The 20048-nt window shown below is 42.2% G+C and overlaps 2 protein-coding genes across 4 annotated transcripts in view; both read left to right on the forward strand.

Moving 5' to 3' along the window:
* sema4ab (sema domain, immunoglobulin domain (Ig), transmembrane domain (TM) and short cytoplasmic domain, (semaphorin) 4Ab) overlaps positions 1–2066 on the forward strand; it is a gene marked incomplete at its 5' end in the record, with an annotated part of 30586 nt that extends 28520 nt beyond the window's left edge. The window contains one exon of the mRNA XM_079175566.1: positions 586–2066. Coding sequence (XP_079031692.1) covers positions 586–1385 — 800 coding nt within the window. The 3' untranslated portion in view covers positions 1386–2066. The remainder of the gene's footprint in view (positions 1–585) is intronic.
* A 5756-nt stretch (positions 2067–7822) lies between these two features.
* On the forward strand, positions 7823–17868 carry LOC306708571 (uncharacterized protein). 3 transcript variants are annotated; one of them, XM_079176426.1, is made up of 9 exons: positions 7823–7936; positions 9800–9899; positions 10417–10530; positions 10624–10680; positions 11347–11484; positions 13202–13249; positions 13484–13597; positions 16034–16123; positions 17203–17868. In XM_079176426.1, the coding sequence occupies exons 2-9, from the start codon at positions 9804–9806 to the stop codon at positions 17308–17310; spliced, it is 765 nt and encodes a 254-aa protein (XP_079032552.1). In that variant the 5' UTR covers positions 7823–7936; positions 9800–9803; the 3' UTR covers positions 17311–17868. The 3 variants fall into 3 exon arrangements, with proteins under 3 accessions (XP_079032552.1, XP_079032554.1, XP_079032553.1); XM_079176427.1 differs by having other exon boundaries at positions 7849–7936; positions 9803–9899; XM_079176428.1 differs by lacking the exon at positions 13202–13249.
* The last annotated feature ends 2180 nt before the right edge of the window (positions 17869–20048 follow it).

The following is a 20048-nucleotide window of genomic DNA, read 5'->3' on the forward strand; positions in this document are numbered from 1 at the left end:
CATATATATATATACTGCAGTGGCAGGCCGTGCATTTTATACCTGGGCCTTCACTGCTGAATTATACTGTGTGTGTATATATATATATATATATATATATATAAGTGTTTTCTACCTTAAGATTAGTAGTAAGGAATAACTTATCACTTACCTGTCTCAGGAGATGATTTGACTTACCTGCAGTCATGGTACGGACTAGACATGGTGCACTCTGTTCCATATTAGCCTCACTTCCCCTGCCTGCATTGATGGGTTGTAATCCCACATTGGGCTCAAGGACTGGTGTATGCTTTGTTATGTAAGCTTATAATTAGCATATCCCACATACCTGTGTTAGAGTAGTAGTAGAGTAGAGTGTGCGTGGAGTATGCAATGAACAAGTGGAGATAATAAGGTTGCTTGCAGTTTTTTGCTTTAATAATATCAGACATGCTCATGTAATATCTATGCATTAATTTCCTGGTCAGCACATTCTTTGGCAGGTTTCGATTGCTGTCTGCAGCTTTCTTGATATTTGATGATGCTGGGTAGAGGGGTATGGAGGGTTTTGGTGAGTAATCTGTATTTCAGCCTCATGTCCTGCAGGAGAACTGGTGTCAGTGTCTCTGAATGAAGTGGTGCGGCTGCAGTGTCCCGCAGCGTCGCAGCTGTCCCAGCAGCTGTGGGAGCGTCCAAACAGCCGGCTGTCTTCAGACTTGTACCTACACCTGGAGGATGGAAGTTTGAGCTTTGTGGCATCCCCCGCCACACTGGGTCACTACCTTTGCCTGTCCACTGAGAATGGCTACCAACAAACTATGGCCATCTTTCATGTCAAACAGAAGAGCAGCACCATGACTCAAATTCCAACCAGCTACACCTGGCCACACCACATACCCACAACAAAGAGTGTGGCCAGGCCTTGGCCTGGACTGCATACCTCTTTGGGGACTTGGCCTAAAACAACAGAAACAAGACAAGGAGAGACTGAGGCAACACTGTCCAACAGGGACACTCAAGTCACCACCAGACAGCAGGGCAGAAACGTGACCCTGTGGACAGAGGAATCTGGGCAGAAAGAGGCAGAGTTCCGGGATGGGGAGCCCCTGCTGTCGGCCCGGGGCCCCTGCTATCTTAAGGAGCTGGTGGTTGTGTCAGTTCTGCTGGTGCTCTGCCTCAGTCTGCTAATCACAATGCTTCTGTACGTCATCAGACAGCGCTGTCGCAGCCGAACGGCCCCGCAGGCAGTAACTCCAACTAGAGAATCTGACAGAAGGACCCCTGTGGAGCAGGAGGCTCTCAAGGGGAACAGTTTTCTGAGCAAACGCAATGGACAGGCTAGTGGGCTAGTTTGTAATGGGGCACTCACAGGCTCTAATGGGCATTTGCCTAACACCCCCATCTGAACAGTCTCTGATGAGACCAGAGGGGAGGAAAGGCCATTCCAGCTACCAGAATTACCATGGTGACAGTCAGTCAGCTCAGTGGGAGGTTCAGTTTGCACAGCCAATGAGACAGCACAAACTCTGTGGACTCTGATTCTGATGGGTAAGATTTGGATCTAATAGGATGAAAGACAATCTTTCCATCATACTTAAATGCAGACACATGACTGTTGGGATGAGACTTTTTGTTGTTGCCAGACACTGAAACACATGTCCACTGTTAGGTCCTAAATGTTTTCACTTACTAGACAGTAACACTTGAGACCAAAAGGTACAAGCTGATCCAATCCAGCTGGTTCTTTAAACATTTTTATAGACTAGCGAGTGTTTGATGCAAAGCCAGTGACCGCCAAAGATATACATCTTTTTTTATTGGACCATTGCATTTTCAAGAGTTCATTCAAAACATACATGAACAGAATGTTGGATTTTGAAGGGATTGTTCAGATGTTTTCAACTGGGGTTGTATTAGCTACCTCTCCATAGTCAGTATATGGAGTTTGGAGAAACAGACGGCAGTACCAGCAAGGGAGCAAAGCAATGCACTGCTGCAAGGTTGACATGATGCTTATCACTTATTTCCTGTGCATCATACACAATGGGCCATTTGGACACAACATCAGTAAACCTGTAGCCATAATCTCTTTTGTGATGACACAGTGATGCACTTCAATAAAGAGGTTACTGTCAGCTTTCTGCAGTCAAGGGATTTCTTACATTATTTCGAAACCTGGGGCGTTTCTCATCTGCCTTATTTCATGTCTCTTCACTCCTCGGGTGATCTAGAAATTGGTCTGGTTTGCCATCCTGAAGTACATCTCAAATCCCCCTTCACTCTGATCAGCTGCAGTTCTGATACCACAGCTTTAAACTGGTGCATATCAAATTCTACCACCAAGTTCAGATTTTATTTGTGTTCTGAAGCCTAAAACAACTTAATTTTCCCATTTAAACCTGTATGATGGATGCAATTATAGTCAGGGAAAAGGACTATGTTATCTTTCAGCAGTAAACACATCTGCATTAAATATTGGTTCATATGAGGCTGAACATCCCTGTGTGTGTGTGTAGAATATATATTTGATGTGAGATATATTTACATAATGTCCACTCACTTTAAAACATATGCACTGCTAAATTATTTCTTCAAATGTAAAGACATTCTCATTATAACCTTGATTATTACATGATGATTCATCAGCACCTGCATTTATTGATATTCATTAAATGTTGCTGGTAGGCCCTGTCATCAGTGTATGAATGGGTGTGAATGGGTGAATGACATGTAGTGTTAAAGCGCTTTGAGTGGCCGGAAGACTAGAAAGGCGCTATACTATACAAGTCCATTTTCCATTACCACGTGCAGAACTACATGTAGAGATGTATCCTCATCTTCATAATGACAACATAAAGTCTGTTCATCAGAGTGACTGCCTGCTGGAAGGAACTATTTGTGTGTCCGGTCATTTTGGCGTACAGTGTTCTGTAGCTCCTACGAGTTGGAACAGGATTTGTCCGTGCAACCCCCAAGATTTTGGACTGATATTTGTCTTTTGCTGAAATATTTCTGTGTATCTTTAACAATTTACTATCCATGTAAAGATTTCTATTTCACTTGGGCAGCTCTATTCTTTCATTGAGAAATGGATGCAAGAGTACTGTAAAAGATGTACAAGGTGAAGTGATGATATCTCCAAGATGGGGTTGTTGGGACTTCACCATGTGGTTGGAACAATGGGAGTTGGGCCTAGTTGGGCCTACATGGTTCAACAGCCTGATTTGGGTTAAAATCACACCAAGCCCCACGAGATGTTAAATCTCACCTACGTGTGATTTTTGGTCCAAACTCAACTCTAAGGTCTCATTGGACGAGGGCCATAGGCACCACAGGGCTCCCTGTGTTGCGGCCCATCTCCCAACAGGGTGGAGAATGCCACATCTATTGGCCTTATTGGAATGTGATATTATTAAATGTGGACAGACCCCCACCAGCTGCAGCTTCAAAGTTGTGAACTGTGAAAAAAAAAAACATTTCCTTGTTCTACAACATGACACTGAACACAGCTGTCACAACAAGACAAAAGAAGAGCTGGCTGCTGGGTTAGTAAGAGAGGTTAACGTAAATGTTACCAAACATCGACGCATACATGTAAGGAATTAGGAATACCCTTAACAATGACTTCGACCAAGGCACTGCAGCTTCCCATAGTGTTTAGTGAAGTGCTGAAGACTTGAAATGTTTACAATATTCTGTTAAAATGTTAGTTTGCACTAGCAGCTCCCCACAGTAGTTTAATGTTAGAGAGAGTAGTAGTAGCCTGATCTGCCTGATAGTTCCTTCCATAGAACCTTTCTCTTGCATGATCTTGTAACATTGTGAGAATACAGCTGCCGTAAGGTATTATTTGTGTATGTAGGTTAGGCGGAATGCTCCGGGTCTGAGTGAAGTGAAGCCAATGCTGAAGTTCCTTAAACTCTTGTTACGGGATACAACCTTCAGTACCTACAGACAGCTAAAATGTTATAAAGTATTTAAGGTATTCCATTGTATGTCTTCTTTTAGCGTTCTGAGTTGTGAAGCTACTGGTACTGGGTCTAGCACCCCACACTACTGCTAGACCCATGCTGTGGCTTCACACACTGACTAAAGACAAGCAGGGTTTCTATGGTTATGTAATCATAGCCATAGAAAACCTGCTTGTCTTTTGGCGCCACCTCATGGCTTAAATCTATTTCATCTTGAATCCGAAACTTAAGGTTTAATAACCCTTAACTGTCATGGGGTACCATACAGATCTTACCTTTTTGAGGATTAGAGTATTCCGATTGTTGTGGTAATGTCACGTTATTTGTGAGGTCAGTGTGTGATGTTGTATTGTACAACTTTCTGTCTGCAGATATAACTCATGAAGTCTCAGAAGAGTGCCACAGCATCAGTCAACTACTTTGACTAATGTATCATACATTTTCCAGATGTATATCTTGTAAAAACTCACATTCTATTTTTCCAAGTTTTCCAGTAATTAGGATAGATAAATACTGAAATGTGAAACTGAAGTTGTGTGACTTTATTAACCCTCTATCCCTTGGCATCTGTAAGCACTTCAGCATAGAGAGGAGGCAAGCGCACAGCACTGACAAAAGTAAAGATAGAAAAGTCAATGGTAGCTGAGCTTCGATTGTCAGTCATTTGATTTTGGTGGCTAGATAGGGGGGAAGTGAAAAAATCGCACATGGGAGAAGTTCCCTTCTTTTTATTTAGGTTTATTTCAACCCAAAACCACAATCTTTTCCTAAATCTAACCACGTAGGTTTGTTGCCTAAACCCAAGGAAATGTCTGGCAGAACAAGCTTAGAAAGCCCTGAAGGCAAACTTCTCCTATGTGCTCCGGGGGGGGGGGGGGGCATCGCTGGCCACTGTTAAATATAGTGTGACCACACATGAGCTATTGGTCGAATGATGTCTAGGGATGAATGGCATTGAACTACTAGCAGTCCACTCGTAAAACTATCTAGTTACCTGAAGCACACTTCGCATGGTTTCAGCAGCCTGTCAGGTTCCCTCAAGCGGTTGACATGATTAAAGAAGCATCATGTTAAGTAAAGATTTTGTAGTAACAAGATCATTCACTTCATCACGTCACCGCCCACAAACAGACAAACAAGCAATCATAGCGTTCAGATGAGCAAGTCGGTAATCTTGGCATATCTTTGCCAAAGCTGAGTACTTTTAGTCACAAAATATTGAGGTCCACTCAGTGATGTCAATGGGGGACAACCATGGTGAGGATGGTGGAGCCAAAGTGTCCAAATGAGAAATCCTTGGTTCGATAGCGTCAGTCTTAAGAGAAGTCAGTTGCTTCGAACTGTGTGCTACATGTGAAGGTGCATCATTCATACATCTCGCGTAGTAGCGAGATGTATGATATATCCACCCATTTCGAATGTTATCTGTTGAATAAATGGCTGTTATCAGTGGTTAGCCTACCATCACACTACCATTCTAATGCTTCAAACGGGCAGAGCTGCAAGTGAAACTTAATGTGAATTGAAATTAAACAACTTTAAGCTTAGCCAACAGAAGTAGGTTTAGGAAAAAGTATTTTTGGGTTAAAATAAGTATGTTTGTTATGTAACTTATGTAGACTATATGGTTACAAAAAAGTAATTGTAAAATAAGTCAGTAATATTGATTTTTGGTCTCCTATGTGAAAGTCCTGTGTTTGTTTGACACGTCTTTCCACCACCACCCCATGCAGACTTTGTCACTCTACCAAGTTACCTAACTTCCAACTTTACTCCTGGCATAGTTACTTCGGCCACTAGAAGTTGAATGCGTCTTCTTGTATTCATATCTGTGCTCTAACCCAGTGTTTTTCAACCTTTTCTGAGCCGCGGCACACTTTTTACATTAAAAAGATCCCGCGTCACACCAACAACCAAAAACATTACAAAATGACAGCTTTTATCATAATACAGCAAATATGCCATGGTGTCAAACTCAATCCCAGAGAGGGCCAAAACTAAAAATTGGGACTACGTTGAGGGCCAAATAGTCACCATTTAATAAACAGGATAGAAGGGATATTAGAAAAAGTGCAAAAAGAATACATGTTTAGGTAGCTACATTATTTTATGCATACGTACCAGAGCCAGATGTTTGGCACCATCTCTTGGCTGCCAGTTCATTAATATCTGGGGTTAGGTTCTGTGGAATCCCTCTATGTGGAGTGAAGGTGTGCATCAGTGAGACGACTGTGTGGGCTTTTGTTCATCTTCATCACAGAGAAAAGCTGCTCACACAGGTATGTGCTTCCAAACATGCAGAGCATTTGAGCAGCATGTAGGTGGAGTTAATGCATCGTTACAGGGATGAAGCTTGGAACCTGTGCAGCGCCCACAGAGTCACACTTTGCCTTGAATGTGTCATTACACTGGAGGTCTATCAGCTCCATGTGGATGTGCACAGGTGCTCTTTCCACTTCAACTGCAAACGGATTGCTGAGCAGTTCAAATTTACATTTCTGAGCTGCAAAATCGCCGAGTGAACTCTGTGCCAAGTGCGCCGAGTTTATCAGCAAAATGTGCAGTCGGGAACACAGCGGTGGAGACTTTTACTGCATCACACATATCTGTGATCACACGCAGTGAGATGCTTCGTTATGTTGCACAAAAAGCCAGCTCACATCGCCACGTTTCGTCCCGGAGCTCTGTGGCCAGCTCTCTGGCCAGTTATGATGAACATGATGTGTTCTGGCGGGCCGTCGTACCGAGGGCCGGATATATGCTGACAATTTAATGACAAGTCTCTCAATGTGTTGATCCTTACGAGGCTTTTCATCTGGGTTATTTTGTCCAGGGCCCAGTTCAGTGTCTGCATTTTTACTTTTCAAATATTTCTCCATCGCTGTTCGTCTTGTCACCTCAACAACTCACTCATTAAGTGAAATTGGACATTTTCTCACGGGACACCTGCGATGTCTCACGGCACACTGGTGTGCGCGGCACAGCGGTTGAACATCACTGACTAACCCATTTCTATAAGGCTGATAACCGCTGATAACTCCCACTCAATCAGCTGATAACAGTATTCTTATAGTGAGTTTTTAGTTCCATGTAGCTAATTGATTTAATCGTCTTTGAACTGTGGGAGTACGCTGGAGTATCTGGAGAAAACTCACGCTGACACAGGGATGGCATCACATTTTTGTTCCCCCACTTGCAGGTGTTTTGGTAATAAAGTATTAATGTCTAAGCCAGGTATTACGGTAATAGATCGTTGGCGATAATGTTGAAGCCTATGACGTCGAAGATGTTGACCTTTATCCAATCATACAACCGAACCATTGTGTCCTCAAGGGTCTGCGGTGACACTACCATGCTCTGTGGGTGTGACTTTGTGTGTCATCTATACAACCTCTGTCAGAATGAAATTGTTCACTAGATCTAACGTTCTTAATAGATCTAGCCTCTTCATTTCGCAGTGAAAGTGCAGCAGATTGATGCATTTAACTTCAAAACGTCCAAAATGTCATTCCAGGGAGCATGCCCTCAGACCCTCCACCCACCACAGTCTTTTGTAACACACACACAATTCAAAAGTCATTATGGCACCGCTGCAGTGGGGTGTGTGTCCAATGTATTACTGTCCCAAAAACCTCCCCGCCATTTCCTGCTGTGTCCTCTCACTATCATCTGAGACTCTTCTAGAAAGAAACTAGTATTGATAGAGCATCATCTCTACATTAGTAAGTGTTAGCGTGTTATACTTTTTAGGAAGGTTTGCGTAATAGAAGCACAGCCTGCTGGCTCCCCTGTCTGCAGTCGTGCATGTGAACTGCAGCAAATCTGCAGAAGTCGCAGCATCATCGTTACTGCAGTGAAATCCAGCTCCTGAACACACCCTGCTGCAGCCTGCAGAGCAGCCAACAACACGGACAGCAGCGCGGCTGTAGGCTACACGTTTACCGAGCAGATACGAAGAGAAGGTGAGCTGCTGGAACACAGCTGAGGTAAGATCGTCTGCTCACTGCTTTCTGTCCTGCAGGAGAAACTATAGGGAACGTTAACGTGGGACAGGAAGAGTGTCATTGACAACAACGCCGAGGAAGCGAAACGTCAGCTTTCATGTGTTATCACCGTAGTTTGCATAGACACAGTTCTAAGGAAAGCATGGCATTAGTCTTCTAAGGAGGTCCTGTACAAGTAAATATCCAGGACGCCTGCACAGAACGGCTCGACCTGTTCGGGCTGCTCCTGGAGCGGTGCCAGATCCCACCGCGATCCCGCCAGCGCCCGGGTGTCTGCTGCGGACTACCGGGATGTTCTCTGTGTTTGCCTTCTTGTTCGGCCACATGAAGCACTGAATGTCATTCTCTATTTGTATGCACAAAGTTCGTTATAATGGCTGTTGAAAAACATAGTGTTTTCGCCGTCACATCTATGCGCCGCCATTCCAATGGAGATGAGATGAATTGTCTATGGAGCGGTTCCAGGCTTTATATTTGACATCACAGATGAGAGTTTTCTAGTTTTTCGATTTGGGAGAGAGTCATGTCTCTAAATATGTTTGGACTGTCTATTCCCCTTTAGTGAGATGTCCAGACCTTTGGATGCGACTACATGGTGAAACTGTCATTGCACGTTTGAACACATCAGAACATTTTGACAAAGTAATCTCAACTCAACGGTTAACTTTATATTTTTCCTGAGCTTTCAACTGCATGTCACAGTCTTCATCAGTGAATGAAGCTCTCAGAGTGCCCAGTCTGAAAACATGTCACAGTCTTCATCAGTGAAGATGCTGGATGACATTTTGAAAACATTTTGTAAGTCTTCAGCATCACTTGTGTCAGAACATTTTAAAAGAGCATTAACATAATTGCCGAACATAATAAGTCTAAATCAAATAAAGAAATGCTTATATCAGAAAAGTTAATTAATAAAACAAACAAACTATAGGGTGACTTTATCACAGTGGCCCTGTGGATTCTCTGTCCACTAGTGGCGCTATACAGTATTGTTTTAAAGAGCATGGACACAAGGACACAAGGACGCTGTGAGCTCATCACATATTCTAACGATGCTCGGGAATGCACCAGGAGCAGGAACATTTTGGAGCCTGCATTGTTTAGCAGTTTTCATCTTCTCTGCCTTTTGGTGGCGTATGCTGTCTTACAGCCACTAACAGATGGGATAGAATCAGATAGAATGAAGGTAAACCACGGGACATCATCAGATAGACATAGACAGTCTCTGAAGTAAGTCGTGTCACCAACTTGTGCATCCTTGTGCATATTTTACATTATATTAACTTCATTTCAATCAGGAGAGACTTGTTTTATAGTTTAACAATGATTTATTACACATGCAAATATGAAAAGTGCAAAGTCTTTGGCGATTGGACTCCATCATGAAGTACTATCACTGAGGGTAGGGATACTGCGGTCCAGTAGGCCTAATCCCCCCTGGAGTCCAGACACTGGTGGTGGTGGTGAAGGGAGTTGCTCCAATCTGATGATGAATCAGGAGCCTGACTGTGATGCTGACTGGAGGAGGCTGGGGTGGAGGAGGGTCACGTCTGCTTAGCTGAAATGACAACTGACAGCAGCAGAGAGAACACTTTTAAAGTTGACCGCACAGATATGATTGGCTTAAGGAAACTGTGCCGCATCTGGTTGGATAGTTAAAAGTGCACGCCCCCAATCAGCTGATAGAGTAATTACAAGGAGAGGAGAGACAGAGATTACCCGTTAGTGTCTTCCTGACTGAACTTGCGCTTGAGCTCCATTTCTTTTAACAATCTTCTCCATTCTTTAGCTGTACTCCTTTTCTTTGACTGAATCATTTTGTAAATACTGTTTTTTTTTCTCCAGCAGGATGGCTCTTAATGACAAAGATCCAATGCCTGCAGTGGGGACCCTCTCCCCGGGCCAACTGCAGTCCCACCTCAAGATGGAGCCAAAGACTCTCGGGGTGAGCGCACATGACAAGCGACTGACGTTTACTTTCAGTTTCTGGACGGATGTCTGGTGTTTGTTTGACCCAACCACCCCCACTCCCATCTGCTCCATCTCCACCTTTGTGCTACATCAGTTGCTCTGAGCGTATAATGAGGACTAGATATACATTTTTAAAGGCCGATATAATAATGATAGTGATGTGAATGGACAATCTTTGACTCTTATTACAGACTGTGCTAACTGGATCACTGTTGAAATGAACATCAATCTTAAAGTAAAAATACCCAAATAAATAAATCTAAGTGAATGAGCATCAAACAGAAACTAATAAATACCAAAATAAATAGCCGAAATACATCTGATTAATCTGGAACGGCTTATTGGAACACTCAAAAAGCGGGACAATCCCAGACAAACCGTCTGGTCACTGTACAATAGAGAGCTCTGAAATTCTGACAAATATTGCCATATTTTGCTGGTCACCTAGGCTAACTGCTCTTTACCCCCCCCCCCCCCCCCCTCTCTCTCAGGCAATCCAGATCGTTATTGGGGCTTTGATTCTCTGTCTGAGTGCCTCTGTGCTCCAGATCCATGAGGTCCACTTTACAGGAGACGTGGCCCTCTTCCTGATTGTTGTCATACAGGTTAGTTTTGTTAAACATGTCTTGTTGTCAGACTTTCATGTTTCCTGCAGCAGCAAATACTGTGTCTAAGTAAGTTGTATTGTAACCCACCAGGTGACCTTGTCTGGTTCAGTGTTGGTCCACAGTGGGAGGAAACCTACTCTGTTTTGGGTGAGTATTATGATGCAGGTCACTTTTGTACACACACAATCAGCTAGATTCATTCAGTAAAATCCATTCACCCTACAAAACACGAGTACACTTAGGCCTCTCGTTTCAAACTGCTAAACTATTATACTGATGCCAGACAATTAAATGACCTTCAACTCACTGTTAAATGGCTACAACTAAAGTTACTTTTTTATCATTTATTGTAAGAATATTTGAACATTTTATAGTGTTCAGTGGTGCCATTTGGGAACACTAAGAGCTCAAATGGCCCCTTCAGCCCCCTTGCCATTTTCAAACTCGACCTTCATTTTGATCTCAACTACACAATTGCACGCTTGTGGAGCTGTCGTGGTGAAAAAACCTGTCCACAGACAAACATACATACACACTTGGCAGAGTACAAATCCTCTTCTGTGGTATTTCCTGCAGTAGGTGACTCAAGGACCAAATTGTACCATTATGACACAGACACAGACTCACAAGGTGAAAACAAACCAGCGTCACAGACGTGACTGGTAACAAAAGGCTAATGAAAGCCTTTTCACAGGCACATGTGAAGGATGCTGCAGAGTAGTGCATACATTGTAAAACACTGCTTTTCTATGCTGGGGTTAGGTATTGAGTAATTACCTTATTGTAAATGAGCACTTCTGTTATCATTTGCAGGTGAAATGTGTCCTGGTGCTGCACCTCATCAGTGCTGCATTTGCCACTGCTGCTTTGGGTCTGATGTCCAAACACCTGCCCTACCGTCAGGACTCTTACCACTGTGAACACTGCCGCAGACTGGAGCTACATGCCGTGGTATTGTCTTGAAGACCTGCACACAGAGGCCAGAGCACGATATGAAATTCAATAGATTTGAGGTTTTAATGATCATAAAACAATCTGTGGCAAAAAAGAATAGCAACTACTGAAACAAAGCTGTGAACATGTAGTCAAGTCATGTTATAGTCTGATCAAGACTAACATCCACAGCACACAACTGAAGGATGAATACTGTTATTAAAATGAAGTAGCCTGTGATCTGTTGAGGGCTGCTCTCTGCGTTCTTTATCTGACGTGAGTCTTGCCTGGTGCAAGACTGAAACAATGTTTGCAGGACAGACATATATTCCTGAACAAAAGTACCCCTCTCAGGTTATACTGTCATACTTTGTTTCAATCAATCTAAAAACATATTCCACAGTTACAACAGTCACTTTGTAAATATAGAATATACATTTACAGTCCAGAAGTAGCTACGGTTGAGCTGCTGTCACATCATCACAGATATTTATTGGCCTAGTACTAGTTTCTACATTTTCTAATAGCCTTTTTTTTAAGTGATACAGTATGTTTTGACTACACTTTCATATTTTACCTGACTTATTCTTATTGTCCAGTATCACCTGTCATTTTCCAAATGTCCTCCTGTGAGCTTGAAGTACATTTTGGTATATTGGACACTACCCCTAATAAGGGACAATACCATTTTAAAAGCTGGAATTGTGGTGTTACCAACTATGAAATCATTGAAGGTGTTCACAACAGCTCTTAGGTCAACATATTAGCTCCTAAATGGCAACATTAGCATAAACTCCTGAAAGTATTTACTGTTTTGTGTCAGTCCTTACTTATATTATATATATATATATATATATATATATATATATATATATATATGCAATCACCAGATGTGATAAGATAAAGTTAGGCTATGAATGAACTACAACACAGTTGCATGACTTCACGTCACCACCACGGAGCAAAAGGTGGATAAGTGTTCGGCGTGATGATGTTTATAGTCCCACATCGGCACTATTTAGCAAAGCTTCAAAATGTACAAGTGGGATTATTTACTGACATATTTTATATTGCAGAACCAAACGTTAAAATGTCTTAGGCTTGTGTTAACTTAATTCAGGCATCTAACCAAAAAACATTCACAAAACCCATTGACTTTGAGACAGAGTAACCAGAAGTCATTTCTGGGTTTCACGTCTCATTCCTTCAGCTTTCTATCGTATATATAATGAGATATGGCCTGTATGTAGCCTGAGAGATGAAAAGAGCAATAGAGTCCACAAATGAGTCCCTACCAGACAATCTATGGTCCCCACAGCAGCCGCTGCTCTGACATTTCTTATCTTTCCCAAACACATACATGAGCATTAAATCCTCAGTTAAATCCAGGGAAACAAGTTGCCCATAAGGAGGTGGGTAGTGTGATAGAGGGAGCTGCAGCAGCATGAAGATATGATATGATGGCCGCTGTGTAAACTTGCATGATTGGATGTGGTCCACTGACTGTGAATGAATGAGCTGCCGAACTAATATAAACTACAACCAATAAATGCATATAGCTGAATTCATGGCCATGTGGGGGATCCCACATGCATGATTTCTTTGTCAATCAGTAGATGAGACAATCCACAGAGCAATCACTGATCCCTTCCTAGAATCACATGAATTCATAGTTGACACTACATGTTGTGAAAAAGAAGACTCCATGTTTCTTTGTCTTTACTGTCCACTGCAGCAACATTGTTTCAGGAAATGCACCGGGCTGATCGAGCAAAAGTGTAAAGTAAGTGATTGACTACTGTTACAACTAATACTTGGGTCAGATAGGCTGTGCAGTCTTGTCTTGTAGAGTGCATGGAGTTGACACATATGTCTTTAAGTGATAGACAAGATATTCTGAGTGTTTTACACTTCTATTTGTTCATGTTATCATCAGTGTCACAGTAAGAAACACTTTGTTTCATGATACATACATCCTGTTTTCTCACCTTATATGCTGTTGGATTTCTCTGGCTAGCTGTTGATTGACGGGATCCTGGGGACGCTGGTGATTTTCCTGGTGCTGGAACTGTTGATTTGCATCACAGCCATGCTGTTTGGACTCACTGTCCTAGCTGCTGGTGGAACCCAGGTGAACTCTCATAAAAAGTATCCAAATAATGCAGGGCTAAAGAGATGATGTAAGATAGTGGTACATGGGGTAGTTCAGCAGATATTTAGTTGTAAAATGACAGGTAAATTCAATAAGGGGTTTGGATACATGGTAAACTAGATTAAACAGCTTGCAATAAGTAAAATGTGGTTGAATGGAAAGGACTGTATAATTCTACTGGTTCATAAAACTTGTGGCCACCAGGGGGCATCGATTAGAACGCACTCCAGACAACATGTTCCTTTGAGAGGTTTATTGACAGTAGAAAAATGTGTGTGTGTGGTTCTGGAACAGATATAAATGAAAATAATTACTAAAATCTATATATAAATATTGTAACAGGTTGTTTTACTTTACAGGTCTACAGTGCAACATATACTTTACATTCAGCATAGTGTTACTGTAGATAACTAAGCTACAGAATGGCATGAACTAACTAGCAAACAACAGATTCTGCACTCTATGCATCCATAAATATTTGCAATCTTACACAGATTTAAATATTGCCTACATTTAGCAGAGAACAAGGAACTAATAATTGCCTAATTTAGGCACTTACGGCTTGAAGGAAAATCCGCCATACAGCGGTAGTTTTATATTAAAACATACAGAGACAGAATAGAGGGAGTAATAAATGTTTTTGGGGAATTCTACACTCACCATAAAACAACAACGAGTTGCAATATATTGGACTAAATTGCCGTGCAGACTAATAACAATTTGATGAAATACAACAAACAAGAGATATCAGGCTTACTTACTGCATGTTTGCATGCACACAGTCTCGGAAAGGAAAGCCCAGAACAGGGCACATATAACAATATTAATATATTTACAGACGCAGTAGTCCTTTTGCGCGGGCACTCTCTTCAAAACCTATTCACCAACCTCAATGACAAAACCACCATTAATATACAGCAGTCCTATTCTGTAAGTGGATGTCTGCTGTCCTTCTCGTGAAGGGAGCATTGTGCGGTTCCTGCTCAGCTGCTTCTCACAAAAGTTGAACCCCAGAACCAGGAGGAGCAATTCTGATTCTGTCCTGGCTGTGGAATAGTGGACCATCTCTTTACCCATGCAGGTCTGTTGCAGGAGTCATGGGAGTTTGCCCATCCAGTCAACATGTCTTTTTTGGACTTGGAGAAAGCCTACTACCATGTCCTTTGGGGAGTCCTGTTGGGGTTCAGAGGAAATACGATGCAACAAGCCATCCGGTCCTTGGGAGAGCCTTGTCCGTATACACGGCATTACATTTAACACGTTTCTAGTTCATGTTGGCCTCTGCCAGGGTTGTCCTTTGTCACCATTCCTGTTAGTGATTTTCATAGATAGGATATCAAGGCGCAGCCAGGGGGAGGAGAGTGTCCGATAGGAGGACCTCAGAATAGCATCTCTGCTCTTTGCAGATGATGTGCTCCTTCAGAATGTGACCTTCAGCACGCACTGGGTGGTTTGCAGCCAAGTGTGAAGTGGTTGGGATGAAAGTCAGTCCGAGGCCATGGTTCTTTGCCAGAAAACGGTTGATTGCCCCCTCCAGGTTGGGAGTGAGTCACTGCCCCAAGCGAAGGAGTTCAAGTATCTCAGGGTCTTGTTCACTAGTGAGGGTAAGATGGTACGTGAGATGGACAGGCGGTTCAGTGCGGTCTGCAGTGCTGCGGCCGTTGTGGTTTTCATGCGGTTTTTAGAAACGCGTAAAAGTTATAATGTTTTCAACTTTTCTAGTCGAGTCGCAAAGCTCGTCAATGTCACACTTGACCGAGGCAGCCAATCAAATCGAGCAAGAGGCGGGCTTTACTACTTTACCACTGACTTCCTGTTTTTATGCCGATAGATGTGGTCAGATATGAGCAATATTTAATTACGATGTACCATATGATTTTTGTCCTCCTCCTTATTCAACAGCAGAGCAACAGCAAGAGCTCGATGTCTGCACTGAATCCATTTTTTCTCCATTATTTATATTTGATTGTCTGGTTGCACACACACCCCCGCTCCACACGCACCCCCGCTCCACAGGCTCCACAGGCTCATCAGCTATTCTGCTGACTCGCTTTGCCACGGGGCGTTTTTGAAGCAGAAGAGCCTGTTGCGACGTGTCTCTGTGTGATTGGGGCCTAAGCCTTCTGCCCCATGACCCTGCCCCGGATATGCGGAAGACGATAGATATCCATATATATATATGGATATCTATAATACTTGACCGTAGAAGTTATTATAAAATGCTTTATAATGTGATATATTTTATAATGATTATTTTTATAAAGCATTATGAAAAATGATTAGTGCTTGTAACTATAATAATACGGTTCATTATAAGTATGTTTATAATGCATTATAGACAGGCATCACGGAAAGTGTTACGAAACTACAGTACTTCGAAGAGCTGTGAAATATGTGTTTGCGTGTGTCCTGCAGGCTCCCAGCCAGAGACCGGTCTATCCACAGACGCGCCCCCCCCCTGTTCCAGCTACGCAGGCTGCTCCAGCTGCAGCCGAGTCATCTCAGGTAACACAAACACTTGGTTAAGATCCTATTTTTGGTGTGTGTGCGCGTCTATATACAATTTAGTTTAATTAAATTAAAATATTTAATGACACCTACTCTGTAATATGTTTATGAAGTGTCCTCCACACCACACTGCACATAGTTCCATAGCCAAGGCTGCTGTCAATGGCTTGCTAGAAAATGATGGTGCACCTTTGCAAAAGTAGTTCTAAAGCCATAGATTGTATATTTTAACAAGCCTGCGTTTGACATAAGAAGGGGTGCAAAATCTGAATGAAATCACATGTTTTCTGATCTAGGCAGCACACAAAGAACTGACTGGGTCGTCTTATTTCACAGTTTGTGGATTGGTAGGCACCAGTGGCAGCTGGTGCCTGGACAGGAGAAAATAAACAACCCACCGTGTCATGTTGTATCATATAAAACAGTCATTTGTTGAAATAACGATGTTGTCAAAATGTAGTAGAGACAATTAGCCAAATAGTGCTGCACTATTTGGCTAATTGTCTCTACTACATTTTGCCAACATTATCAAATCTAGAATTCTCAAAAGGTTTTTGAGAATTGAGAACAATTTATTTCAACAAATTACTGTTTAATATATTTATTTGCCTCTCAAAAATAGAGGTGGAGTAACCTGCTCTAATTACTATTCTGATAGGCACTCCAGTTTTTGGGGAACATTCTCTGGTTAAACTGCACCCCCATTGAGTCACTCCCTCTTATCAAAGCAAAGGCAGAGATAACCCAGATGGTCCTGTTACCACTCTCCTAGGTACACAATCATATGTCACATATATGGTTTTGTTAGTGAGTAAGGCACATAAACTAAGTCACAGTAGAAATGTACTAGCACAGGGAACATTCTCTATCACACTGGACATTACACATTGTACCTTTAAGAGTGGTTGGGCCATAGTATGTTGAATCTGAGGTATCCACAGTAGGATTTGACCAGCAGTGTTTTCACACAGCAAACACAATACCGCACCAATGACCACACCCTTAAATTACCATTCAACATTTTTATATAATCTGCAAGTCATGTTTACATGTTACTGCTATCTGTGTGTCAACAGGTGGCTGTAGTTGTGACTGAACCAGATTCAGAGCAGATGGAGGACATCTCCACCCCCCCTACTGAACCCCAGGTGGAGCCGATAGAAGCTGTGACAACACAGCCGTGAACTCAGCACACACTGCTCCCTGTGGTGTTATGTCATGTCAGAGTGTAAATATGGATGTCACCTGAGAAAAACTATTCCTGTCAGACTCATGCAGGTCATTAACATTTGGACCATTATAACATGACAACACATCTGCTGGTGGTAGTAGTCACATGTTGTGTTCATTTGAGTGAAGGCAGATTTACTATTTAACTTTGAACTATTTAGCCTTTCTTGCTTCAAACATATTTGACCGTTGAAATATGATTGTGTTGTTGTTATGTGGTTATAAAACTAACCTTGTATTGTGTTTATGGTCTTAATGCCATTCCAAAATGAATGGATGTATTACAGTAGCCAATCTACTGTATAATGTCAATTTAATGTTGGTTCTAATATTTTAGAGCTATTCTGATTCAAACTTAAAGGAGTATTCCATTGATTTAGTACTTTCAACAAGTGGGGGACTCAAAATGAAATATTAGGAGTTTTAGTTTTAGTTCCTAGTAGAAATGTCCTCCAAAAACACTGTATCCTACATTTCCCATAATGCTAATAAACCTTCCCAGCCCTGTAATTAACCACTCTTCAGTCACCCTCTTTGTCGCATAATGCACGTTTTGTGGAAACAATAAAATGCATCTCTTGATCTGTCATACGTTTCTAGTCTTCAAGCCCAAACCACAATAACCCCGATGACATCACAATCTATTCCAGTGCTCACATGTTTATGAGGGTTCGGTAACAACTGTGTGGGTTAGGGTGAAATCATATTCCCATAGGGTTAATTGAATGCCACGAGGGGACACGTGCACACAGGGACCATATGTCTAAAATACTCTTAAACTGCATATATAGATGTTTCTGTGGAGTGTTTAGTGAGGCTTCAGAGCTGTAGTGCTTTAAAAATACAAAAGTAACCTCACCACAGACACAGGAGGTCAGGATGAAGAGCAGCAGGATCCTGCAGATCATCTTCTCCCTGTGAGAGGAGACAGAGGGGAAGAGTCACAAACACATCACGTCAAAACTCAGTTGTTAGATGAAGACATCAAACATTTACTTTGAAACAAAAACTCAAACAAAAACTCAGATGGTGCCAGAGGTTAAACTTTGAACCATAAGCAGGAAACATGTTGAAACAGGTACTTTTTTCACTGAGCTGCAGTGACCTGATGCGTCTTCAGTCATATACAGATCTGCATCTCAAGACGAAACTGTCCTCTGGTGTGAGTTCAGAAGTCTTCTCAGCAAGAGGCAACCTGGAGAATGAAGAAGACCATGTAAACACGAGAGAAAGCTCAGGGGGTGATGGCGAAATGTGTCATTCCTCACCTTTGTAAAGCAGGTCAGAAAAAACAGTTTGGTGCGACCATCGACAGTATAGGTGCACCTGTGGCTGTGTGCGTAACTGATGAATGGAAAATAGATGATGCCCTCACTCACAGTAGCCTACATGAAGTCCACGTTCTCTCTTCTCCGTCCCTCACAGCTGAACAGGTACACTGTAAAACCTTTTACTGTAAAATTACAGTAAATTACTGGCAGCAGTTTCGCCTGTTAGATATTAGATACTGTACTAAAAAGTACAGTATCTAATACTGTGTCAAAACCAGTAGTGGGCCGTCAGGGCCTGCAAAGCCTTCTCTGCTGGCCTAAACAGAATCACAAAGTTATAGCTATTTTATAATTTAATAATTTTTCATAAATACACTACATGTATTATAATTTTTTTCCCCATTATCTTATTTTCTCATTGCACAGCTACTGTGTTCCTCAGTTGCTCTGCCTCCAGTGCAGCTTGTTTTAAGTAGAGCTTTTATCCAATCAGATTTCACCTCTGTGTCTCTAGGTAGAAGAGAGGCCCAAGGCCTGCAGACTCACCAGTGCCTCCATGTGCAGTTTAAGTGAATGGGGACGATGTTGTTGATTAGCATAGTGTTCAACCAATCAGATCTTTAGTTTGACATGTTGTGCGTATTCTTTGACGTGCCAGAGTTTTCTAGGTAGCCTACAAGTACGTCAGTATTAGGCTCTTCGAGATGAACTGCGCCTCGCCTGGAAAGCAGACGAGAGCAGGCGGAAGCAGCAGGTGCGTTGACAAAAAACTGCATTCAAGTTGGACAGTTTTCAGCCGCCTTCACTGAATACACAGGATAGTTTACATCCTGTTCGTTTTATCTGTAGGCTACCTGTAGTCTTCGAACCACGTTTGGAAAACTATGGCTGAAGAAATTGCGTTTGCTTTCTTGATCGCCGATGAAGTTGAGGCAGAAGAGATTTTTCCAAGAAGTTGGACCTGGACGGAGAAGGTGATTTGTTTTATGTAAATGTTTAAAATGAACCAGCATATGGCCATGGTTACAGTAAATTTAGCATTGTTTCCTCATGTTTGATGATTCTCCAATTGTAGGCAAATTATAAAACTAAAAACAGTAGAATAATCAAGGAATGTAATTTAAAACAATTCATATTTTTTATTATTTCATAAAAAGGATGGCATTGTGGTGAAACATGGTTTTCATAATTCAATAATTGCTCCCTATATGGTGTGGCATCACACGAGGCCAGGTGGTAGATGGGTGCTACCTTTCCCTTTAAGGAGCAGCAGCCACACTACAAGATGGCCGCCGAGGCAACAACTCCATCTCCCAGAAGGCCTCACCACTCACCCAGGTGTTTAGGCCATCTGATGGAGGCCGGACTTAAGGGCTGCAGGAGGAGAGGAGAGGGAAGAGAGCACACTGCATGAAGGAGCA

This window comes from Pholis gunnellus (genome assembly GCF_910591455.1).
Source record: "Pholis gunnellus genome assembly, chromosome: 16".
Classification (NCBI taxonomy): Eukaryota; Metazoa; Chordata; class Actinopteri; order Perciformes; family Pholidae; genus Pholis; species Pholis gunnellus.

Bases quoted from the DNA above. Each gene is read 5' to 3' on its own strand.
- LOC306708571 (XM_079176426.1), top strand. From the start codon at position 9,804: ATGGCTCTTAATGACAAAGATCCAATGCCTGCAGTGGGGACCCTCTCC. The intron at 9,900-10,416 runs GTGAGCGCACAT...CCTCTCTCTCAG, and splicing joins TGGAGCCAAAGACTCTCGGG to GCAATCCAGATCGTTATTGG. The intron at 10,531-10,623 runs GTTAGTTTTGTT...GTAACCCACCAG, and splicing joins TCCTGATTGTTGTCATACAG to GTGACCTTGTCTGGTTCAGT.